This window comes from Poecilia reticulata, chromosome 23, assembly GCF_904066995.2.
Source record: "Poecilia reticulata chromosome 23, P_reticulata-male-v2, whole genome shotgun sequence".
Classification (NCBI taxonomy): Eukaryota; Metazoa; Chordata; class Actinopteri; order Cyprinodontiformes; family Poeciliidae; genus Poecilia; species Poecilia reticulata.
The window spans coordinates 3,775,201-3,802,222 of NC_088852.1; the positions used below are offsets into that span (position 1 = coordinate 3,775,201).

The following is a 27,022-nucleotide window of genomic DNA, read 5'->3' on the forward strand; positions in this document are numbered from 1 at the left end:
GTGTGAAATATCGTAACATTTAGTAAATTTATCCAAACTAATTTCAATAAAACTCAAGTTCACACCTGCCGCTCATTAAATGACTAATTAATGAGGGGATTTTTTTTAAATTACAGTCTAAAACTAACAGCAATAATCTCAGCTGGGGTTCATTTGTGACCATGTTATTCATTAATTTATCTATGACAAAGTTTCAAATTAAACATTTAGCTAACAAGATGAATAAGCTAAGTATTCAGTTTAGCTTGTAGTTAGCAAGTTAAATATTTAGCTAGAAGCTAAATGTTTGGCTTCTAGCTAATTATTTAGAGTGAAGTTAAATATTTGATTTGTTTATTACTGAGTTAGCAAGAAAAATATTTAGCTACAATTTAAATATTTAGTTTGAAGCTAAATATTTAGCTTGCTAAATATTTCATTTGCTAATATTTAGCTAGGAAGCTGAATATATAACTTCAATCTGAAAAATGATCTTGCTAACTAAAGATTTAGTCTGAAGCTACATATTTAGCTCACTAAAGCATAAGCTAAGTAGCTATAGAACTAAATATTTACTTTTTAAACTAAATATTTAGTTCTAAGCTAAATATTTAGTTTTTGTTTGCAAACTAATATTTAGCTCCATAAATATATGGAGTAATATCTTAGTCTATAAATACTTTGCTAGCAAGTTCATTATTTAACTTCGGTCTGAAGTTAAATATTTCTTTCAATCTGAATATTTAGCTTGCTGACTAAATATTTAGTTACTCAAGTTTGAAGCTACATGTTACTCAAGGAAAAGTTAAAGTTGCTCAAATAAATGTAACTCGTTACTTCACTGAAAAAACAACTTAATTTGTTAAATGCAATAAAATGTAATTTATTTACGTCTGTTTATCATGACAACATAATAAACTTAATACATTTACTTAGATAAACTCAATTAATTATTTTTTAAAGTTGAATCACTTGTTTCCTTTTTTCAGTGCATCACTTTTGACTAAAAAGTGGTGATACTTTCAAACTAGGATTAAAAATTTAATTAATTGCAACTTTTAAACCATGATATTTAAAATTACATGTATTGTTTTTGCCAAAGTACAAGAATTTTGTGATTTTGCAGTTTTTTCTTAAATGTCTTGAGTATTATTTGTGCCAAATACACATAAAATAACTCCAGATGTGTGGACGAGTTTTTTTTTTAAAGACTTTAGATTCATTTCTTTCACATGGGAAAATCTAAGCTGATGAAACACTTGGTCTGATCAAAAGAGTTTCTCTCAAACATCAGTAATATCTTCAGTATTTGAGCGTTTTGAGTGTGAAAATTGGGTCGGAAGTGCTGCAGATAAAAAGGCTCGAACACATTTGGACTAATTCCTCATTGGTGTCTCCGTCTTTGTTTCCGTGTCATTTCATCATCTTGGAGATTTTTATCTTTTCCATCTTTCATGTTGGAGGAAAAGTCGGAAATTCGAGCAGCTGCAGAAGTATTTCTGTGGATAAACTGAAAGCTAATCCACTGAATCTCTTTTAGAAAAACAGCAACATGTAATATATTATAAACTTTCTTTTCAAGGGTAATTTTTAAGACAATATTGATCGATTCAAATCCATTGAATTCTTTCTCGCTCACAAGTTAATCAAAAAATCTCATAAAGACGACAGCGCTTGTGTGTTTATTTGTTTTTCTCTAATTTCTGCTGCATTGATATTCCTCCGTCTCCGTTCTTTTCCGTTGGAGAGTGTGGGCGGCTAAGCGACACTCCAGCTCTCCCTCGGTTCCAGGATAAAGAAGTCTTTGTGACCTGGACGCCGCTTCAACCGCTGACGTTATCAGTACATTAATTGCATAAAAGGAAGCAACAATCCAACATTTAAAAATGATTTATAAACGTCAAAGTTCCTGCTTCTTATCACGCCGAGCGGTTTAATTTAGTGAAATAAAAGCAGCCGATGTCGGTGAGTGAGAGAAGTGGTGGGCATGCAGCACTCACCATCCTCTTTGCATTCCTCCGGCGGCTTTGCCTTCTTGGCGAGCCTCGGGTCGAGCCACGACGTCGTCTTCGTGTTGTGGCTGCGGAGACAAACCAGAGAGCGAGTGAGCGGGACTGCGGTCGGCGCTGAGAGAGAGGAGGCTTCCAACAAAGAGGCGAGGCTGGTGGACTCCTAACGTGCGCCTCCGAAAAGTTAAAAACACTCAATGGGAACTGAAGAGGAATCATTATTTTTAATTAGCGTACTGTCGCTCATTAGGAGGCAGAGGAAGAGGGTAGAAGAAGTGACAGATGGGCCGATAGATCGATAGAATGATTAGGAAACATTTTCCAGAGCCTAAAGAAGCAAACTGGACTGAGTTAGCTAGTAGCTGCCTTTACATTGACTGTATAATTGCGCAATTTGACATGTTGAAAGTAAATTTGCTTAATGGAAACATGGAGATTTCTATTGAAAAATGTGTTTTATTGAGCAAAACTGCAATGGAAACACTTTTTTTTTTGCATCCTGAGACACATGATCAACAACCAGATGTTAACACCAGCGAAAACCACAAAGAAGTGAAATAATCCGAAAGTTGAACAAGCAACTTTTTTGCTTTGTTGTTTTAAATCATCGTCTCTCTCATTGCTGGAAGAACAGCTTAGCTTGTTCTTGATACTTTATCTTGGTAAAACCTCTTTTTTGTGTATTGTCTGAGAAACAAAAGCATCATATGTCGCAGATTTCAAGTGGCTGCAGTCGCTATGCTGTCAAACACCGAAGTGGAAGAGACCCAGGAGTTCTGCACTTGAGTTGGTGTGAGAAATGAAATGTCCTGTCCACAGAGGACGTTTTTATTCTTCAAACCTCGAGTAAAATAACACATTTCTTTGTTCTTGTGGAGAATATATTGTTCTTAAAGACATATGATACACTGCAGGCTCAAAGAGGCTTTGTGTTAGGTAATACATCAGCTAAAAATGTTTCAAAAATGAAGTGTTATTAATTATTTTAGCCCCTTATTTGGAGTGAAAAAGCTGTAAATGTGATCCTTTATGCTTCCTTCAACAGGTTAAGCTAAATCTATGGGCTGTAAAAAATAATTCTTTTCTTAGGTAATTAGATTTTAGTCAGCTCAGTTCAACATTGACTCAACGTTTTCACCCGCATGTGAAAATGGATGCCAACAAATCCGCAATTATACAATCGTACATCTTTGAAAAGCAGAAGTGAAGCCTTCTGCACAGTCAACAAGACTGCAGCAAGTGGACTGTATGGTAAGTCAACAACAAAGAGCTTCCACTCATCCAGCAGCCATTGTACAGCGCCCACCGTGGTAAAACCATCTTACTAAACATGCTGGAGCTCCATTTGGGGTTGCTAGGTAACGGGCGGAATTCCACTGGGGTTGCTAGGTAACGGATCAGTGTCTGCTTATTTGTTTCTTTACATTCCGAAGGTTCTTCAAAAAAATGTGTTTAAAGACACCAAAAACCATCCAATCATTGCATAAAAAATGTTTTTAGAAACATTTGAGACCCAAATGAAAGTATAAAAAAGTGCAAAATGTGATTTTTACATAACAGTTCCCCTTCAAATGTCACCAATAATGTAAGCTTTTACTAGCTTAATGTGGTTTTTATTTAGAAATACCAACACTGAGATATCAGAGCTGTAGCAAAGTGTTTATCATTTGCAATAATACACACTTGTTCATTTTGGAACACGCTGTTAATTTTCCAGCAAAAACCAGTAAATGTGTGAAACCCACATGTGCTGAGAGGCACGGAAGTAGCTGGGGGGAATAGCATGTGGTCGTGAGTCATCAAATCGTATTTTAAGGAAAAAATATTTGAGAATCCCAGTTTTAGTTCCACTTCTCTGTCCTCTACTGAACTAGACTGAGGGATGAAACCGATGCTGGCTTCCCCAGAGCTAAAAATAGAAGACAAAGTGGAAGCTGGACGCACTTTAAAGGAGATAAATGAAGCTCCGCCTTCAGCATGGAGCCAAGATGTGATGCTCCTCCAGGTGAGCTTCTTTTATTTCCTGTTTGATTCTTCTCCATCTGTCCTCCTCTTTCTTCGTTGACTCATTTCCCCTTCTACTCTTGTCATCAATTGATATTTATAGTCAGCCTGCACCACTTCCTCGTCCCCCCACTCGATCTTTGCTGCTTTGAATCGCCATCGCTGTTTTTAACCTTAACTTTGTCAGCTGCTTCACTTTCAGGCCTGCAGATAAATAAACTGATCTCATGTGGCGGCCAATCGCAGATAAGCAACGTCTTGGCAACAGCGATTAGCAAGCTACCACTTCAGGGGGGCAAAGCAAATTAATTGGGTAATGTCCTCGGTGGACGGGGGCCACAAGAAGTCATCTCCAGTGGGGGGGATTAAAAGTTTGCTGCTGTTGTTAATGAAGACAGAAAGTCATCATGTTTGGCTGCTGAACACACATTTCAAGCTAGTTTGAGTCAAGAAATGACTCAGTCATGTAGCAAAAGTAAAAAAAAAAATGTCTGCTTGAACTTTACTAGTGCGTGCATAAGAACAAATCTCTAAATACACGCTGAAATCCCTTCACACCGATTCAAAAGCACACGGCAACTCCATTATTCCTGCAGAATAAAGACTCACCTACAGTTTTACTGCAGCTGTAAAGCGCTAACAACTGCAATGAGCTTTTTACAGCGCAGTTCAGAGGAAGACTGGATTTCTGGGGACTTTTAAATCCTTATTAAAGCACCATGCATCCATTTATTTTGTCTCAGAGCAAGCATTTTAGCGATAGTAGAGTGTAATATGCAATAAAAAGATAAACATTGGATCATTAAGAGATTAGGCAGGAAAAAAGAAGCCAAGTGTACAGAGTCTACAAAAACTGTATTTGGTGGAAAATACATTCTAAAAATGAGACATATGTTACAATTTGTCACTTTATTATGTCAAAGTTGGTCAGAGTTTATCCAAACTAACGGTAAAGATGTGCAAAAAGTTTTAAAATACATAAATACTGAATAATTTCAGAATAATTTTCAATTGAGGAAAAAAAAGGGAAAAATCCACTCTTAAATTTCATCAAATTTAGAGAGTTGGGTAAAATTTTCTATAAAAAAAATCCTTTTTGACTTAAGTTTTTTGCTTCTTTGTTCATAACCTTCATGGAGGCAAAATATAATAAGTATTAATCATCATGTAGTGGGTAAATCTCTGAGTAAAGCTTAAATGCAATGCATTGGTAGCATCCCTTTAAATAAAATACACTGATGAGTTTCTAATTTTTAGATATTACTTTCTCAGAAAGCACAGAAAGACAAACGGCAGATAAGGTAAATACTGAACATATCAAAGTTTTTCATAGTTTTATTATTTCTTATGGGGTTTGCTTTGTCACTTTAAATCCAAGCAAACATACTGGAACTCCGCTTGGGTTGCTAGGTGACGGGCAGAATTCCGCTGGGGTTGCTAGGTAACGGGGTAGAGTCTGCTTATTTGTGACTTTAAATTACGAACGTTTTTGAAATGACTCATTTTCTAGACACCAAAAAAAAACGTGAACTAACTGCCAGAAAATGTCTGGCTGTATTTTTTTTAAAAGCTGTTTTTAGAAGCAGTTAAGATCCAAATGGAAGAACGAAAGTGTGTAAAATGGAGTGAAAAATGGTTCAAAATGTGAACTTTGCACAATAAGTAATTTTTTTAAAAGCAAGGACTTACTTTCACTCAAGTAAAAATGTTTTTACTTTTACTAGAGTGCATTTTTGTCAGTTTATTTTCGCATTAAGCACAGTGTTTGAGCAATTTCTCCACCTGCGTCTGATTCGTTTCTACTCACTCGATGAAGTAGACTTCTCCTTTCTCGGTGTAAGCCATCTCCCAGTTGTCAGGCAGCAGTCCTAGCTCGTCGTTCTCCTCTGGTTTGGGGACCACCGTCTTCGGGGACTGGCCGTCCTCCTGGAGAACCTCTGCCGGGGCCTCTGCCAGGTTACTCTGAGGTCCGACGTCCCCCGAAGCGTCTGTGCTCTTGTCTTCGTGCTCGCTCGACTCTGAGGTGACAACAAGGTAAGGATGAGTCAGGTTCGACATTCTCAGATGGAAAGGACAAGAGGTGAGGAGAGGAGAGTGAAAGACAAGACAGGAAAGGCGAAAAAAACCCCAGAGAAGTGACGGATTGAGGCATAAATATAGGAACGAGGGATTGGAAAGGGATAGGAGGCAGTGACTCAGGGGAAAGGCAGGGAGGTTAACGAGACAGAAAGATGAATAAAGGAGAGGAGACAGTAAAGATTGAGACAGAAGCAGGCAGAGATGCTCTACTTTGAGTTGTGGTGCTGTGTGAAAGTGTCACAGGAAGAAAAATGGGAAGAGATGCCAAGTGTCTCTTTCCCAGAGGAGATCTGGAGGAGGAGAGCGGAGTGAGGGGAACAAATGAAAGCGTAGGGATTGAGAGATAATCTATGGGAGGGAAAGTGAGAGTTAGTGAACTGCTCAGATCACAGAGACCGCTGTGCTCTATTGATTCCCCTTCAGCTGTGCTGGTCAGACCACACTGTCCATCTACAGACACACACGGCTGCTACTGAGCCGAGAGCAGCAGCAGGAAAGCTTCACACCAAACATGCCCACAGGCTGAAGGTACTGAGCTTCAGTCAAGAATATTTCCTGTTCTCCTGCATTCGTTTATCTCCCTGCTTTCAGAGTCATCGGCATCATTTAGAGCAAAATTTACATCACAGCTGCATAGCGTAAGTTTTCCTTGAGATTACAGAAAGTTTCCACAGTTTATAAGTCGTTTCCAACCTGGCAAATTTGATTTTCAACTCAAACCCAGCTAGTTTTTGGCAGATCAGTCGGAATTTTTTGCAACAACAAATAATGATAATTTTAGTTATCGATTAATCGGATATTTTGACGATTAATCGATCCATAGGATAAAAAACACTGGCACATTCTGCAGATTTTTCACTTGTCTTTTTATACAATATTAGAAATACATTAAAAGATTCAAGTAAGCAATTCAATTCTTTTTTAAATAAGATTTTATTGCCTAAAATTAAACATAGCATTTCTTTAGTGAACATTTAAAGCTAATTAAAGAGCTAATCTGATGATTCTCCTCTTGATTAACTGATTAGTAATTGTTAGCAAACAGTGCTTAATGAAAGTTTTTTTTCTTCCAGAATCTAAACCAGATGAAACAGATTGTTTCAACCCTACAACATTAAGAGTAAAATTTACATCATAACTGGATATTGTAAATTTTCCTTGAGGTAACAGAAAGTTTCCACAGTTTGAAAGTAATTTTCAACCTGATGAATTTGATTTTCAACTCAAACTCAACTAGTTTTCTAGTAAATCAGAGGGGAAAAAATTTTCAGCAGCAAATAATGATTGTTAGTTAGCGATTAATCGATTATTCTGACGATTAATCGATCCATTGGATAAAAAATATTTGCACATTCTGTAGATTTTTCACTTCTCTTTTTATACAATATTAGAAATACATTAAAAGACTCAAAATAAGAAATTTAAATAATAAAAGATTTTACTGCCTAGAATAAAACAACATAGCATTTCTTTAGTGAAGTCATTGTAGAGCCAATCTGTTGATTCTATTTTTTTTTATTAACTGATTAATAATTGATAGCAAAAGGTGTCTAATGCAAGATGTTTTTTTTCCAGAATTGAAACCAGGTGAAACCGATTAATTGTTTCAGCCAAGTAACGATTATTTTACAGATTAAATGGTTATTTGTATGATTAATCAATTAATCGGATAAAGAATTGGCATATTATAGGTTACTGTGACTCCTTACAAAGTCACAGTAAGAATACTTTTTACGAGTCTTCTTATACAATACTAGAAATGCATTAAAAGATGCAAATATACATTTCAATTCCTTTTTAAATTCAGAAAATTAAGATTTTATTGCCGTAAATGCCACAACATAACATTTCTTAAGTGAACATTTGACATAAACAGCTTTAAGGTTCAGTTTTGGTAGAGCTAATCTGTTGGCTATTTTTGGATCAACAAATCAATAATTGGGTAGTAAAAGGTGACATTTTTCTTCCATAAATCAGAACTGGTGAAGGTAAAGCTTTGCCACATGTGGAGATTTAAGTAGAACATATAAAGGTTTTTCTTCATATCAATTGAAAAATGTATATTTTTCTTTTGTACAGTTTTCAAAGGATGTTTTTCTTTCGGCAAATTAAATTTTTTAGAGTCTGTAACCTCCAGTTATTGATTACTCGGTTGCTAGTTGATGATTATTTAAATAATCGATTCATCACGATTAATCTGATTAATCGTTTCAGCAACATATCATTTAAGGCTAAATTAACTTCATAGCTGCATTTTGTGAGTTTTCCCTGAAGTTTCAGAAAGTTTCCACAATCTGTAAGTCATTTTCATCCTGACAAACCAGATTTCCAACCCAAACTTAGCGTCGGGCGATATGTTTCAACTTCACTTTCCTCATTTTATTTTTTAAAATTCTTTGTGTAGTAGTTTTTATAGAGTTATTACTTAATTCTCCTACTATCACGACTTTATTCTGGTAATATTAAAGGCTCATTTTCACATTAACAACTAGTTCATGCTCTCTGTTCTTTCTCGTGACAGTTGTTGTTTGATGCAGCACAAAACGTTTTCAATAAAAGTGACTGAATAAACTCATTATCTGTAGTTTCTGTTCGCTATTAACCAAATGTAGAAAAACATTTACACTTTTGTGTAATTTATTTATCACAAGTGATACAGTCATCGCAGCAATAATCCCCATTATTAACATTGTGCAGCCCTGGTGCAAACAAAATAATATACTTTTGTTAATTTCTGTGTAAACATTATATTATTGTGAAAATTTAATATTTTTAAGCCAAAGTTTTCAGACCATGAGAGTCACATAGCAACTAACTTCAGTGATTTTATGCAGAAAATGTTCTCTATTTATATAATTTGTTGTTTTGAACTAATAAAAGTAGCAAAATCCCTCAAATAACAGCTAAAAAAACATCACGATTGATGATAAAACCTATATAAACACTAACTACTTATTTTAAACTAAATTAAGCTACTTTTTAAACATTTAGATTTAAAACAGCTAAAATTCTGGAAAAGGGAAATCTAGTTTGAGTTTAGGAGTTCAGGATGAATACATTTATTTATCTATGTATAGACATAATCTAAATATCAACAGCTTACCTTGTTTGAGTTCATTATGATAAGAAATCCAAAATCTCATCCTTTGACCAGCCGTTCTGGCTCTGAAAAACCACTTTGGGAATATTAAAATCTTTCTCCAGAACATTGGATTCACCAGTCGATCTTCCTGAACTTCTGATTTTTGTGAGCTGCCTCTGTGCAGCTGCAGACTCCTCAGGTTATAAAACCCTCCTCGCAAAGTCACAGGACCACAGAGCGGCTTAAGACTTAAAATAAGAAAAATAAAAACTCATGATGCCTCCTTTTTATGATCCTCCGTTCATGTGATCCAGGGATGCACTCGGAGGCTTTCTGTGTTTGAGAGCGTCTGAGCGTCTTTGTTGCTCAAAGCTCTGATAAGCCAAGGTTTAATTGTTTGTGCGTCTCTATCAAGGGAACCTATCAGGTATCATCTGCTGATGTAACCTCGGGATTCAACAGCGAGTCTTTCAAGGTCTGCTCCCATTAAAGCCGGTGTTTATCATGATAACAGCCAGAACATCCTGTTCTGTGTAATAGTCTCTGTGTGATTTCAGATAAGTTTGAATAGCTAATAAAAAGCTGAAGGTGCATCACAATAAATGTGACCTATTATGTGTCTTTCTGCAGGTTACGTCACGCCTGTGGGTGATATGAGACACGTTCATCACATTTTTCTGTCCAAAATCTTTCTTTAGATAATGAGATTTTAGTTCAGTTCAACTTTTACTCAATATTTATTAGTCGCGCATGAAAATGGCTTCAAACATGAGCGGATTTATATAGCCGTACACCTTTGAAAAGCAGAAGTGGAGCCTCCTGGACAACCAACAAGAATGCAGCAAGTGGGTTATGGATGGTATGTCGACAACGAAACACTTCCACTATTCCAGCAGCTGTTGTACAGGAGACACAGTGGTAAAACCAGCTGACAAAATGTGCTGGAGCTCCACTTGGGTTGCTAGGTAACGGGCAGAATTCCACTGGGGTTGCTAGGTAACGGGCCAGTGTCTGCTCATTTGATATAAGACATGTTCATTACATATTTCTGTATATGTTTACAGTGACAAGAGAAAATGGCTGCTAACAGATACAAAATTGTACAACCGTACACCTTTGAAAAGCAGAAGGGGATCCTCCTGCACAGCCAACAAGAGTGCAGCAAGTGGTCTCTGGATGGTAAGTCAACAACAAAACACTTTTCTTCTCTAGCAGCAGTAAAACCAGCTGACCAGATGTGGTGGAACTTGGGTTGCTAGGTAACGGGGCTGGGCTTGGCTGGGGTTGCTAGGTTACAGTGTAGTGCCTGTGGAATGCGACACCAAAAAGCAGCAACTTGTTGCCAAAAACCGGCTGGTTGATCTTTTTTCAGCGCTAAGGCTGTTTTTAAAAGTAGCAGAAACTTAAAATGGAAGTATTAAAAAGTGAAAAATGTGAATTTTTCATAACAGATCTTGTTTAAAAGAGTTGAAAAATAGTTTTTCTGTAACCACACCTGCCAGCTGCTTTTTTTTTGTTGTTGTTTTGTTTTGTTTATTTTTTTAGAAATGAGAGAAAATATTTTTCAAAAATATTGGTTGAATGAGAATCAGAGTCAGAGTCAGGCGACAAAAAATATTTGTTTAACTGTCAGGATGTAGCCATAAATCTAGCAGAAAAAGTAGCAATTTTACAAAAAACGCCTCAAAATTAGAATGAAAAAGTTGTTTAAATGAGGAAAAAAGCGTCTAGTTCTCAGGATCAGAGCAGATCAGTCCTTGTAAATCTTGATTTTTGTTTTTTAAAGTCCTGCTACTGTTAGTATTTTAATTCAGATTACATATTTCTTTTATTTGTACCAAAGTATAACTTCACAAGATGCTCAACATTCCTCGTTTTATTTTTTTTTGGTTATATTTTTTGTGGGACTTCTTGTAAAATTACAACTTTATCCTCCTAATGAGTTTTTTCTTGTAATTAAAAAAAACATTGGTACACAAGATGGCCGCCCTAGATGTATACATAAAAAGAAAAAAATCCAGACTTCCAAAAATGAAATCTTCAAAAACCAAAACATTTGATTCATCGCCCGGTGCCAAGTGAATCTAAACGGTTTAATTAAGACATGGATCAGTGTCATATTTTCTAAGGCTAATTTGAGTTTGTTTTGTGCTAAATAAGTGAATAATTATGAGCTCAGACCTGTAAGCTGATCTGAACCAGCCTGCAGCAGCGTGTGCGTTTGCCCTCTGGCTACTGATTCTCACATCTTCTCCAATTCTCATGTTTTGCTGCAGATGTAATTACTTTGGAGGTAAATCCATGTCATTACGTGAAGTACATCAGCGTCGTCGACGAGTTAAATCACCACTAACGGTTTATTCTTTCCTCCTGAAGGATGTCTGTTGCCGCTCCTGTTGCTAAGCAACCGCCTTTTGAGGAAGCCGTCGCTACGACTTGGAGCGGCGAATCAGGACCGACGTGACAAAGCCGAGTCGACCTCAGCCTCGGCGGACGTTGTCGGGCTCTGACCTGGGGTGACGGCGACGCCGTTGCCGTTGACGACGGGCTTCTCCTCCTCCTCCTCCTCCTTGGGGGGCTCGACGCCGGCTCTCTCCATGTTGCTGACGGACTTGTTCCGCTTCCTCTTGCCCTCGGAGCTGGGTCTGGCGCCCGGCAGCAGCTGGTCCGTTACATTGAGCAGCAGAGCGCTGGGCTCAGCTGGAGGCTTCGGGGTGCCGTAGAAGTTTTCTGGGAAAAGCAGAGAGAAATTCAGATTCTGGTGATTAAACAGTTTCTCTGCAGGCGCCGATCAATACGGGGTTTAGCTTTCAATAGTTTTTGAAGGCAGAACCAATGTTTATAATAATATAATGATGGAGTATTAAGGAAACGCTCAGAAAATAAAAAAAGTGATAAAATTAAAAGCATAAAGTCAAATATTAAAGGAATAAAGTCATAACTTTACAAATTTAATCTGGTAATATGACTTTTTTTCTCAAAATATTACAACTTTATTCTCGTACAAGTTTATTTTTGTAATGTTTTGAAGTTGTTGTAATACTACAATTTTATTCTGGTATTATTTTGACTTTTTCTCATAATATTTTCAAAATATTTAAATTTTATTTTTATATTATTACGACTTTACTCTTGTATAAACTTATTTTCACAATATTTTGACTTTTTTCTATTAATCAGAATAAAGTTTAGTAAACAACTTTGTTGCAAATGACTAAACTACGGCCAAAAAATATTTTTTTAAAAGAGAAAAATTCCAAAAATCTTGCACTTAAATCACTAAGCACAATTTAATATGTATTTGTTTTAAATATTGAGCTTGTGTATTGAAATAAAAGCATTCCAGATGCCATTAAACTGTATTAATCTTCATGCAGTAGTAATTAAAAATAAAACAAAGTTTAAAAAGTATTGTATTTCAGTTTCCAAACTGCATTTTCCTTCAAATATTTTAGAAAACTACAAAAGTAAAAATAAAAAGTACTGAACTGTGAATATGTGAAGGTCTACTGTACATTACTTCTGTTTGAATTCAGTAAAAAACACAAATTAGTTTTAGAATTGCTCAGAAAAATCTAGCCTGTAGTTCTGATAACTATAATTTCACATTTAATGTCATATTTAATGCCAAAACCTACAAAAATAGAAAAAAAAACTTCTCAAAAACCCAAAATTTGCAAACTCAGATATTTAGACGTGCCAATTATTTTGTTCATGTTCTTCGCTTCACATCAATCACTTTTCAGACATGTTACAATTTTATTTTTGCTAAATTTCAGCTAATCTTGGACTCAATAATAAACGTTTTTCTCTCCGTTTTGTTCTCTGCTCATTGCCAGGTACGTTTTATTATTATTTTTCTTCAGTCAGTAAGTTGATTTTGCGTCGTGACTATGACTCGATTTGAGTTTTGGCAGCTGCTCTGAAAGCTGCTGTGAAAACCTCAGAAACATTTATTTATTCTTCAAGCCAAGGCGAAATGTTTGGTTATTTCCTAGAGGTGGAACACAGCGACCTCCACAATTGTCGGCACAAATCTGTGCCAAAAGTTGCATTAAAAGTCTTAAAAGGATTTGGTCAAAAGCAACTTGAAGGAAAATCAAAAGCATTTACTTGATGCTACAAATACGACTGCTCTTCATTACTTCTTTAAATATTAATACAAATTAATTAAGTTACTTTAGTAAATATGAATGCTTGAAATGTTAATTCTGTGTACATGGATGCTGAAAATATTCCTTTGGTAATTATGGATTCAATAAATATCTTAATTTACTTTTGTAACTATGAACACTTCCAAATTTCTGCAAGTTTGGATGCCATGTTTTAATGAGGAAAAAAGTTTAAATAAATGATTTTTTGCCTTTTTTTTTCTCCATACACTTTACCTTTAAGTGTTCAACAGAGACATATCTGGTATCCATGGAAACGTCAGACTCTTGGCTAGAAGCTGATAAGTATTTGAGTTTATCCTCTAAGGGCTGCAGAACAGACGTAAGTGATAAGGAACCTTAATCTAAAGAGACATGGTATGGAGCTTTGGCAGTGCCAAAAAATAGGGGTATATATTTTGATGGTTTTATTTTATTTTTTAGTAAAATGTGCCTACATTTGTAGCAATTATTATTTTTTACACTGAAATTCCAAGAATTACATAAAAAATTTGATTAAATAAAAAATAAGTGTAGATATTTAAAAAAAAACTTGTTCTTTATTATTATTATTAATTATTATTATTATTAAATTAATTTTCTTTAGTTTAACTCAGATGCCTCAATCTTTGAACAGGTGGATCTACGGTTTCTTTTTATTTACATATTTCCAAAAGGTTTATATACTAAAATCCAGATTACTTTATGTTAAATCATCATTTTCTCACTTTTTCCCTTAAAAAATCAAATGCTATATATAAAATTCAAGAGTGTGGAAAACTCAGCTCCAGCCACAGCCTTGTCCTGTAGCAGTTCATGGAAGGTTTGCTTTTAAGAAAGCTTATCTGCTCAGCTGCACCGCGGTGCTCCTGGTAGAAAGATCATACATGAGAAGACGACGTGTGAAAATCCACGGGGATTATTTTAATGCACCGCGCTGAAGCATTAGAGACACCGCTAACACCGACTGCAGGAAAACACCAGGAGAAGCCAGAGAGACTTAAAAGGAAAAAAATTAGCTCGCGTCTCCCGCCGCGGTGGAAAAAACCATCGACTTTGGAAGACAAGGCACCACAGAGGAGCTGGGAAGAGATTATTGGGACTGTTGGGATTAACAGCCCCACATAAATCCTGAAACCTGACGAGATTAATATTTGCCTCTGACAAGAAGGAAAGCTAACTTACATTAACACACACAGGCCTCATGTAGCTGCGGTTCTGGAAACAAATTTAAATACAACACAGGCAAGGACGTCACATTGAATTTCACTCTAGAAACCTAATTTCAGCCTGCTTTGTCCTTTCCAAACGATTAACGATTAATCGTGATGAATCGATTATTCAAATAATCGTCAAATAATCTACTAATAGATTAATCATTCACTGGAGTACATAGGCTAAAATAAAAGATAATTTCCTGAAATAAAAACCTAGTGAGAGCAGCAATTAAACCAAAACTGTACAAAAAAATACATAAATGTTGCATTTAAGATAAAAAAACAAAACAAAACAAAACAAAACTCCTCACAGTTTTAGCTTCACCTGGTTTGAATTCTGGGAAAAATCTATTAAGTAGCTTTTGATAATCAAATTTTAAATAATTTAATCCACAACACAGCAAATAAATTAGCTGTACGATGTGTTGATGCCGAGTCAAGCAGAAATATTAGAGTTTTGCTCATATTTATGTAAACGTTCAGTAAAGGAATGCTACGTCGTGGCATTTTAGGCAATAAAATGTTTAATTTTTGTTAAAAAAGGAATAGAAATATTTATTTAATGTATTTTGATATTGAATAAAAAATCTAATGTTAAAAATCTGCAAAATGTGCCCTTTTTAAAATCTGATTAATCGATTAATCATCAAGATAATTGATATATTAATCGATAACTAAAATAATCATCAGTTGCAGCCCTGATTTGATGACGTACATTGTTACATCAGGGAACCTGATTGTGTGCAAATTAAATTTTTCACTTAAATCTGATTAATTGATTAATCAATCGATTATTTGATAAAAGAGAAAACACTAAAACTAGCTTTTAAATAAATAAAGCAGTCAAGCTTATTAAATACATTTCTAAATCCAGCAACCTCAGCCAAATGTCAAGATACAATTTGTATTAAATTAGCTAAATTTCCCACTTTATTCTAAATAAAGCATCATCTGTATGATTTGTGAAGCAGAATCCAGAAAATGTCAAATATTTACATTATTTAGTGATGCTATACATCATTTTGTTGCTGTTTTAATCCATTTATTCAACCCAAAGGTGAAAATTGATTTTTATTTAGAAGAAAATAAATTATTTGAAGACCTGCAGACAAAGTACCAGCAGGTTTCTGAGCTTCCAGCTCTGCATTACAGTCAGAGCAATAAAGATATTGTGAGGCATTGAGCCTGTAACATAAACATTTCAGCCTTACAGGCAATTTATAACTGCATGTAAACCAAACACTGCCAGTGCATCTGTGCAAACATCTGCTTCACTTCGTCAGTGGAGCAAAACAACCAATTTCAGAACGAAGGATCGTCTTTATTGCTCCCATTGTGAGCGAAACACGTCACATTTCCTACTGCTCTGGTGGTTTTCTTTTAAAATATACTTTATGTTTTATATTTTTCTGGGTGCAAAGTTACACATTTTTAGTGTCACGCTTCCTTCCCATCCTGATGCCAGACACTGCTGCTCAGCTGGCTGAAAGAAAGCTGCGACACTTTAAAAACTAATAAAAGAAACTGGTAAAAAAAAAAAGAAAAGCTATAAAAATAATAAAAATGTCACAATGTGGAAACTAACTGATCGTCCTACCATCTATGACGAGTCACAATCTTCTCACAAATCACAGATAAAGACCGACAGCCACAGCAATTTTAAAAATGTATTTTCACTTTGTTTTCCTTTGATTTTTTGCAAAAAAAATAAAAAATTCTTAGAAAGTGAAATTTTTGCTTCTTTCTTTAGAGTCTCTTGTCACTAAGTTCAAATAAGCTGCTGCTAGCCTCGCCTACCCAACCAAACATTTACACTCGCACATGAAAACAGTTGCTAATAGAAATGCTGTTATAATCGTACATCTTTGAAAAGCAGAAGTGGAGCCTCCTGCACAATTAACAAGAATGCAGCAAGTAGTTTCTGGATGGTAAGTCGACAACAAAACACTTGTCTTTTCCAGCAGCCATTGTAAAGTGGTAAAACCAGCTGAACAAACATGTTGGAGCTCAGTTTGTGTTGCTAGGTGACAGGCTGGGTTACGCTAGGGTTGCTAGGTAAGTGTTTTCAATTTTTCAGAAACCAAAAAAACACGTGGGTGGATGTTTTTAAGTGCTTTGGTTGTTCTTAGAAGCAGCTGAGACGCAAGTGGAAGTATGAAATCATGCAAAATGTATATTTTGCATCATATGTCTCCTTATGAAAATAACATAGTTTATTTAATGTTTACAATGGAAGTAAAAAAGCCTGGAATTTGGATGAATGTGTGAGTTGTTTCAGGGACTATTTGACCCAAAGCTGGAACGAACAAGTTTTTAAAAAACACCTCGGTGTTTTTGTCCAACTGAAAAAACCCAAATTAGTGAGACGTGAGCAGAATGCTGAAACATCTTCCTAACAAAAAGCTGTGAATCTGTGAGGCTCCGTTGTAAATTGTTCCTTTTAACAAATCTTTGCTGCTGTAACAAATTATTCCAAGTACTCTTCCCTTCAAATTAGATTCTTTATCTCTTTATTCTTCATCTAATTGGCTATTAAATCATTAAAACACATAAAATGCTGAATGATGGCGAATCAATTACACAGGAAAAATCTCGGCCTCTCTCTCCCCCCTGTGGAAACCAGCTTAAATCGCCAAAAGGATCCGACAAACTGGGCTTCAGAAATTTAATTTTCTTCCATCCTCCAGTTTGCAGCAGGAGACTGAGACTGGAGTCATGTGGGAGGAGAAGAGCGTTATCTGTGTATTGGCAGGGTTTGCTGGAGTTGGAGGTCGTCAGGCGGACCAAGGGAAGCATTTTGAGCTAAGTTTAAAATCCAGTGTCCAGCCTATCTGACCACCGACAGAGAATGTGTTTGTTTTGATTCAGAGACTGAAGAGCTGCTGCAGCTCAAGGTCCAGGCCATGAGAAAGGCAGCATGAAGGTGCAGAGGAAGTGCATGTGTGGGCTTTTTTCTCCACTATTCAGTGTTTACAGATTCTTTTAAGCGTCCTTGATGACTGATGACTCTCTCTCCTCCACAGAGCTAAAAGATGGATGGATGAATGTAGAGCTGGAGAAAAAAATGGAGGAATAAATCCCATCATGTTATAGTGAAGCTAACGATTATTTTAGTTAGCGATTAATCGATTATTCTGATGATTAATCGGATAAGAATTTGGCACATTATGCTTATACAATATCAGAAACACATTAAAAGATGCAAATAAATAAAAAATTATGCAACAACATAGAAATTCTTTAGTGAAGCTTGACATCAACGTGAGAAAAGTCTTTTCTGACCGACTTGCCTTCAAGTAAAGCTAATCTGCTGACTATTTAATAATTTAGTTTCAAACCAGGTGAAGCTGAAACGATGCCACATGAGGAGTTTCTGGCAGGACATATTTACAGACAGATGTTTTTTTATTAATATTAAATACAAAATGTCTGTATATTTTATACAGTTTTGTCTTAATCAGTGCTCTTTCAGCAAATGTCCCTTTTCTAGAGTCTGTATAAATCAGTTAATGATTAATCGATCACTGAATTAGTTGAAAATTATTTGAATAATCCAATTAAAGATTTCAGCTGGTTTTGAAATGGCTAAAACCAGTTAATAATTAATCAATTACTAAATTAGCTAATGATTATTTCAATAATGGATTAATCGTTTCAGCCCTAGTTGCCTTCTGTAAAGAATAAAAAATGCCACAGTCACAGGCGCCGTCTTTACTGAATCCTCACCTTCATATGTTCCACTCTCCAGCAGAGCGCCGCTTTTCTCCAGCTCCATAAACCGGTCGACGGTCACAAAGTTATAATCCACGCCTGGGACTTCTCCCTCCTTGGGCTGCCGGGTAGTGCCTGTGAAAAAACAGAAAACAGCGGTTAGAGCTTCACTGCTGTACAACGGAGCAGAAGATTCACTTGTTCTCTCACGATCAGAGTAATGTGGACCATTATCACTCTCCCACTCTTAACAAAACACCAGCAAGCTACACTGGATCGGATGCTTAATTATGAAACGTACTGGTGTAAAATCACGACTTAATTCACCTCTTTGTTGGTTTCCATGCATGCAGCTCAAATCCATGTTATATCCTTAATCAAACCATTAGCAGGATGCGTCATCTCCTTTTGCCTCCACAATAAAACCACAAATAAAACCCAAATTACTAAATAAACACAGAAGATTTTGAAAGGAGATTCCCTCTCCATCTATGTTACGGCCCTGGGCTTTAAGGGCTGGGCTGCAGGTGTTGCTTTTGTCTGTCCTTGTGCTCCTCCCCTTTACAGGTGCTGCTGATCAGGTTGATTGGGAGTGCAGAGTACTTAAACCTGGCTGTCTCCATCTTCTGGGTCGCCCGTCAGCATCCACTCTGCCGCTTGACGCTTGTGGTGTTTTGTTGCCAGGCCTCAGCTCCCCTCCTTTTTGCACATTTGCGTTTGTCTTTGTTTTGGCACTTCAACACTTCCATATGCACTCATACAACACATCCAAGCATTTGCATTACACCACTGATACTGATATCCACAATCCATTGTTTTTTTGTTAATAAATATTCATTTTTCTACACTTTAACTCCTGCATGGTCTCCCGTTTTTGTTATGACATTGAGCCAGTCGTAACAATCTACAACATTCAAAAGTAAGATTAGTTACCATGACTACGCCGATGATACACAGCTCTACGTTATGATGTCACCAGGTGACTGCGAACCCAAACTTTAACTAGATGCTAAGAACAAAATGTATGAAAGTGTCATAGCTTTCTCCAGATGAACAGAACAAAACAGAAGTTGTTATTTTTGGACCAAAAAAAGAAAAGATCTCAAGTCAGCTCAAGTTCTTACAGCCGGAAACTAAAGATCAGGCCTGAAAACAGGGTCTGGACCTTCAGAGACACATAAAGACAGTTACAAAATCAGCCTTTTATCACCTGAAGAATGTTTCTAGGATTAAAAAAACTAATGATCCAGTAAAATTTAGAGAAACTAATTCATACGTCCGTACACTGGATCCCTAAGTAATTAACATAAAAACTTGGTATTGTATAGATTTTACATAAAAATACTTGTATTTTGTGTATAAATCACTGAACGTCTCAACACCACAACACATTAAAGATCTGCTGTTGTCATAGCAACCTTCCAGACCCCTCAGGTCTTCCGGTTCTGCTCTGCATCCAGAACCAGAACCAGACACAGAGAAGCAGCATTCAGCTTCTATGCACCACAAATCTGGAACAAACTTCCAGAAAACTGCAAAACTGCTGAAACACTGACTTCCTTTAAATCTTGACTAAAACACGTTTGTTTAGCGTTTCCTTTGATTAACAACTGGAATATTGATCAACATATTTAATGTGCACTTGCTTGATAACTTTGATGAAGGCATTTGACAAAACATGACGTTTATTAATTGTTCCATAATTGGTGACTGATCTTTTTTTTATCAGTTTCTGAAATGTCTGAACTGTGAAAATATGATTAAGGACAAACTGATGCTACATAGATAATAAGCACATTAATGCCTAAATGATCAAACTTTGGCTGATGTTTTAGAATAACCCTGAGCTGAACCGCGCCGACCCCGTTCCGTCTCTTCATTAAACGTCTTCTTCATTCCTTTTTGTCCCTTTGTCTCCTGCATGGCAAAGGTCGACTATTTGAGCTTTTAGCCAGTGGAGGAAAGGCGAAGCACCAATTTAGCAGCTAAGTGATGCAATTTGGACACCCAGAGGTGAAATCCAGTCCATTTGCATGGAGGTGACAGCATGTCAAAGACTTCCTGACAGGAGGCTCCGCTAATAACAGCAATATTCCCCTCTGCACTGCCACGTCTTGAGTCAAGTTTACTGACATGTAAGGATCTTCCTCTAGTTACTTAAAAAATGTTTACAGCATCAAATGCGGTACAAACAACTTCGTAAATGTTCCGTCTTTGCCATGTGCTAATTAGCCTTGTTAAAGCTGATCCCAGCTGTGATGGCACGCGGCGCTCTACCCTGGAGGTGCCGAAAGGGTTTTCACATCTGAGAACATTGTTCAAGCTAAAAACAGAGCCGGTATAAACTCTGTTTGTTGGGACTTACAGAGAGATACTGTAAATAGTTGCCGTTTAATTGTGGAAACGCAACTGGGGGATGAAAAATACGCCATCTATATGTTTTCAACTCCCACGAGTCGCACAATTTTGTTCACACAGCAGGACTAAATGCTCAATTCAGATTTTATTTCGTTTATTTTTTGCATGGTTGTTCGTACTGCTAATTAAATGCAATCACACTTCTGTGTGAATAACCTCAAACGACCCACATGTGTAGAAGACGTCACACAGCAGCCTCTGATTGTGGAAACAATAATGGCCGCCCTCTATGGGTGGATTTTAAGGTTGTTAAGAAATTAGAACTGACATTATTACCACAGGATTATAAAAGGATAAAGAGAAGTTAGAAAAAATAAAAAACAACTTATAATAATGGAATTTTGTGAAACAAAGAAGTCTGTTTGGATACAAATATCAGATAAAATGCAACATGATCATTCTGATTTGAAAATTATTGGATATAACGGATTAAACTCCACATAAGGAAGCAACACAAATACAAATATTTGAATTGGGATATTCAGACTTCCTGCAGTTACCCAAATCTGATTTGGGTCACATTTCCCTATAAGCGAATAGACATGGACAGATGATACAGCTGCAAATGTTTTTACAAAAAGTTGTGATATTAACTGCAATAAATCCCTTTTTTTTTTTTTTTTTTTTGAAACCTTTGACATTTTGGGAAATGTGTGAGCATGTGTCACCATGACACTCTGTCCAACTAGCTAATCATTACATTAGCACACGGTTGGACAATATGGCTGAAAAACATACCATGATATAAGTGTATCATGTTGGTCGATATCAATGATTGCCGACTTGTTTTTTTAGGTTTTAAATGACTGAAATATTTACTCATCCAGTTTTCATTCCAAGCTGTTCTTTTTTATTTTTAAGCAATTGTTAGGCAGAACCTGAAACTGCTGCTGCGCAAGCTACTCAGCTTGTTGCTAGGAAACCAAAGACCGAGTGAGTTGCTAGGTACCCAAAGAATGAGTGAGTTGCTAGGTAACCAAAGAACGAGTGAGTTGCTAGGTAACCAAAGAACGAGTGAGTTGCTAGGTAACCAAAGAACGAGTGAGTTGGTAAGTAACCAAAGAACGAGTGAGTTGCTAGGTAACCAAAGAACGAGTGAGTTGCTAGGTAACCAAAGAACGAGTGAGTTGCTAGGTAACCAAAGAACGAGTGAGTTGCTAGGTAACCAAAGAACGAGTGAGTTGGTAAGTAACCAAAGAACGAGTGAGTTGCTAGGTAACCAAAGAACGAGTGAGTTGCTAGGTAACCAAAGAACGAGTGAGTTGCTAGGTAACCAAAGAGAGAGTGAGCACCAGCGGCTGCTTAAGCCTGTCCTTTGCCTACATCTCCCAGAATGCTGTGCGGTTCTGGATCGGAGTTTATTGACGTTATTAAAAATCCTATCAGATGTATTTTCTGTTGATATTGATCCCGTGTCTATTGCGATATATTTTTGCTGATTTATTGTGATGACTATTTATTTGCGATATATTGTGAAGCCCTAAAAGTTTGTCCTTTTTCCTGAAACACCTAATTTTAATTTTTATGTTTTTAATGAACAATGATACTAATGCTGTAAAAGAGATTAAAGCATCTGAATAACGCAAAAAATAAAAATAAAAAATCTGTTTTAAGTGGAAATAAAAGAAAATGTATCCTCATTTTGCTTTGTATAGTTTACAATTTTAGTTTAATATATTCCTTTTAAATATTTTTCTATACTTTATCTCAACTGCTAAGTGTTAAAAAGAGCCACACAGATTCATCTTAAATAAAATATGAGGTTTATGTTTTCAGTCCAACACAGATCTTTGTTTCCATTTTCAGAGGTTTTGTTCCAGTCTAAAAAAATCGATTATTCATGACTCATTTTTGGTCTGAGGAATGATCAGGGCCCACCGTCGGCCACTGGTTGTCAAATATTTGAGGACATTTTTTCAAAAGGAAGATTGAAGTTTAAAAAAATCAAAAACCTTTTTTTTCAGTCTTTTGAAAGTTAAAGTTGAAGCAACTAATAAAATATGATAGTCGACCCACTGATGAAAGCTACCACTTCTAAAACTTTGGCTATATTTAGTTGAGTGCTAAATAATGTACTTTGTCCCCTTTTTAACTGAATAAATGAGACTTTAATAATCAAAGTTTTATTTTAGTTGAACTAAGGTCAGCAGAGCTAATTCAGGAAGCTTTTACATGGTTATTTTAAGCTCTGATTCATTTGACTCAATATTTCCAACCTCAAATGTTGAAGACATATGACCACCTTCTGTGAGAACCACCAAGCTATTTAAATCTGTTTAAATTAATTAGAAAAAATATATTCTTGATCAGTACCAAATCAATGTTACGTAAAAGCTTATTTCCTGAAATATCTTAACGGGGCCCTATTATGCAAAATTCACATTTTGAACATCTCTGTACTTCCTTTTGGTTTTCTACTGCTTCTAAAAACAGCCAAAGTCCTTAAAAAAGACCCACCCAGCCATTTTCTGGTGTTGGGTTAACTGCCTGTCACCTAGCAACCCCAGCCCATCGCCTAGCAACCCAATAGAGCTCTAGCACGTTTGGTCAGCTGGTTTTACTGCAGACTAAAATCTCATTATCTAAGAATGATTTTAGGCAAAAAAAGAAAAGTAAACTTGTTTTGTATCACCTATATATCTATCCTAACCCGATCAATTGGTCACCTTTAAATCCAAATAATCTGCTCCTGGCCACAACCCCAAACTCAACGTTTATACTCGGACGTGAAAATAGCTGCATCACATGTGCACCTTTGAAAGTGGAGCTTAATGCACAACCAACAAGAATCCAGCAAGAGGTTTCTTGATGGTGAGTAAACCACGAAATACTTTTCCAGCAGCCATTGTACAGCGCAAACAACATCAAAAAGTATTTGCATTCTTCATAAAATCATGAAAATTATGGACAACCCTGACCATCCTTTTCATGAGACTGTTTTGTGAAGGCAGAATATCTTCAGTCAGATGCTTCTTGAGATTCACTGTAATTACAGACTGCTACGATAGATCTTTCCTGCCAACTTCTTCAATAACTCTGAAGAATTAAATTAATGAGTTACATTTAATTTCCCTCTGGGATTAATAAAGCATTTTTGAATTTGAATATGAAAACCAACTGAGCAAACTTGTTGGAGCTTAGCTTGGGTTGCTAGGTGACGGGCGGAACTCTGCTGGAGTTGCTAGGTGACGGGTGGAACTCTGCTGGGGTTGCCAGGTAACAGGCAGTGCCTGGGGATTTGCAATGTCCCATTCTGTAAGTTTTTGAAACAGATTATTTTTGGAAATGTATTGCCAGAAAGACTGCTGGGTGTTTTGTTTTTCTTGAACTCTTGTTCTGGTTTTAGAAGCAGCAGTGACCCAAATGGACACACACAATTGTAGAAAAAGTGAATTTTCCATATTAGGTCCCCTTTAATGTGACAAGAGGTCCTAAAACTGCCAGTTCTGAAATTACTGACCAGACTAAAATCTCATTATCTCAGGATGATTTAGTGCAAAACATGCAAGAAACATGTTTTTTATGGATCATAGTCCTATCCTAGGTCACCTTTAACACAACAACCAACGACTAGTAAATCATCTGAAAACGACTGAAAGTATTTTTTACAACCCTCTTCCTCATCAGTCATCTTATTTTTACGAGCACGTGATCCGGATTCCAGTATCACATGAAATAACATGAAAGCCGGTTTGCTCTCCTACCTGCTTGGAGAACCCTTCAAAGCAAAATCAATAAGGCAGAACACACAGGGAGTGATTTGTTAAGGCTTATGAGAACAAACAAGCAGCAGCGAACGAAATAAGAGAAAGTGATTGTCTGAGCATGTGTCGCAGCTCCAGAGCAGAGCTTGTTGATTGTGTCTGTCGGCATGGCGGGGGCGGAGGGGAGACGGGGGGCTGTGTACCTCAGATTAGCCTTCCTCCAAGGCAGAGCTACTGACTGAGCAGCAAACACACACACACACACACATTTTCAAAGAAGACCTTTGATGTGGCAGAACTATATTTAGCTGCGGCTTGTGGCGTGTCAGGGATTTCTCGTTTTTTTTTTTTTTTTTAAAAAAGAGGAAACCACAAGGCCAATCAATTTATGACATAATCTGTGACTCTAGAGACGGAAAGAGAGCAACTTCAAATGAGTTTATCGCTGCTAGAGCAGCTACATTACAGAAACTTATAGGACATGAAATGACCATCAACAGGTAGATTACAGGCACGATATCCGGGGCACATAAACCCAAATGATGGTAGAAGTATGGTACCGTGTTTCCCCGAAAGTAAGACAGTGTCTTACTTTCTTTTTATCCCCAAAAGCCCCACTATGTCTTACTTTCGGGGTATGTCTTATATTGGAAAAAAAATGTCGAATTTTTTGTTTTAACCATAAAATTAACATTTATTAACAACCTGAACAGTATTGTATTCACCACAAAAGTTTTATAAAAGGAAGTGCAGGGGACGGCGCGGTGGCGTATGGAGAGGGGGACGGCGCGGTGGCGTATGGAGAGGGGGACGGCGCGGTGACGTATGGAGAGGGGGACGGCGTGGTGACGGATGGAGAGGGGGGCGGCGCGGTGACGTACGGAGAGGGGCACGGCGCGGTGACGTATGGAGAGGGGCACGGCGCGGTGACGTATGGAGAGGGGCACGGCGCGGTGACGTATGGAGAGGGGCACGGCGCGGTGACGTATGGAGAGGGGCACGGCGCGGTGACGTATGGAGAGGGGCACGGCGCGGTGACGTACGGAGAGGGGCACGCCGCGGTGACGTACGGAGAGGGGCACGCCGCGGTGACGTACGGAGAGGGGCACGGCGCGGTGACGTACGGAGAGGGGCACGCCGCGGTGACGTATGGAGAGGGGGACGGCGCGGTGACGTATGGAGAGGGGGACGGCGTGGTGACGTATGGAGAGGGGGACGGTGCGGACGTGGGCAGGAGGCGGCGCGCAGCTAGATGAGAGGGAGGTGGCAATACCCCCGTGTTTCCCCGAAAGTTTCGGGGTACGGCTTATATTAGCCGACCGCCCTGAATCCCCCGATACGTCTTACTATCGGGGAAACACGGTAGTATTACGAATAAAATAAAATAAAATTACGTGAAAAAGTTATAATACTACCAGAAAATACTCGTACGAGAATATAGTCAAACTAATGAGAACAAAGTTATAATATTAAAGAAATGAAGTTGTAATTTTACGAATATAGTCAAAATAGTATTTTTAACAAAGTCTTTATATTATGAGAATAAAGTCTTAATTTTCTGAGATTAAAGTTGCAAAATTACTAGAAAAAAGTTATAATATGAGAATTTAGTTGTATTTTTAACAGAATAAAGTCATAATGTTTATTTTTTAAAGTCTTAATATTATGAGAAGTCATAATTTTATGATAAGATTGAGCCTCCTGTGAAAAAGTACTTAAGAGTATAAGGAAATACTTTTTAGGTTAAAACTTCAGCATCAAATTATTATCAACATCAGAGCTTTGAAATGACTTTATTCTGGTAACATTATGAGAAAATTACACCCTTAATTTATCATTAAGCATAAGATCAACTAACTTTAGATTAACCCATAAATCAATAACTAGAATCCAAACTACGAATTTGTTCTACATAAACAGAAAAACCAAAAACTAGATAAAAACTAGAGAGAACTAGAAGGAGAAAGAAAAGTGAAATGGAACAAAAAATAATAAAAAACAAATTCAGATTAATGAAAAAACTTGCCATGTATTGTATAATTAAAGCATGATATCGCCTGCAGGCGTGATTTAACTCCGATAAAACATGACATTAAGCCATAATTAATTTATTTACACACCAAATGCATCTGCAGCCGTACTTTCATGCTCCAATAAAGCATAAATTCACCTGCATACTTTCAAAACAAACAAGCTGCAGCAGGTTTGTTAGAAAACGGTCAGGAAACGACTCATCGCCTTACGGAGACGGCGAAGGTGAGCCGGGTGTGAATGAAAGAGGAAAACCGGTGAATGGAAGGAGGAGCGGATGAGTTGTAGCCTTCAGCCGCTCGGAAATCCTCCCAACTCCACAACCTCCGTTATCCTCTGTGTGAAAATGACCTGAGCAAATCTGCAAAGAACTGAAGGTGAGAGGAACAATATCTGGCCTCCGCTTCAGACAAAAGGATTTAAATCCTGACGCAGAGGCAGAGATCGCAGCGCGTTTCGTTTATGATATGGAGACGACGTGTTTGTGCTCCGAGGCGGAAGGAAAAGATTACAAGACAAGGATTCAAACAAATCCTCACCGAACAAAAGGAACGACGCGGCGTGACACAAACTTTTGTGTTTGATTTTTGCACAGGATGCATGACTAATCAAGAGACATGATTCATGCTCATTTCAG

General features: G+C 37.1%; 1 protein-coding gene across 2 annotated transcripts in view; it reads right to left on the bottom strand.

Moving 5' to 3' along the window:
* The window catches only part of magi2a (membrane associated guanylate kinase, WW and PDZ domain containing 2a), a 241,119-nt gene that overhangs the window by 76,209 nt on the left and 137,888 nt on the right, over nt 1-27,022 (bottom strand). For both annotated transcript variants that reach the window (XM_081604010.1, XM_081604011.1), the window contains exons 3-6: nt 18,248-18,367; nt 11,665-11,883; nt 5,800-6,010; nt 1,980-2,059 (exon numbers count right to left, since the gene is read on the bottom strand). In XM_081604010.1, coding sequence (XP_081460136.1) covers nt 1,980-2,059; nt 5,800-6,010; nt 11,665-11,883; nt 18,248-18,367 — 630 coding nt within the window. The remainder of the gene's footprint in view (nt 1-1,979; nt 2,060-5,799; nt 6,011-11,664; nt 11,884-18,247; nt 18,368-27,022) is intronic.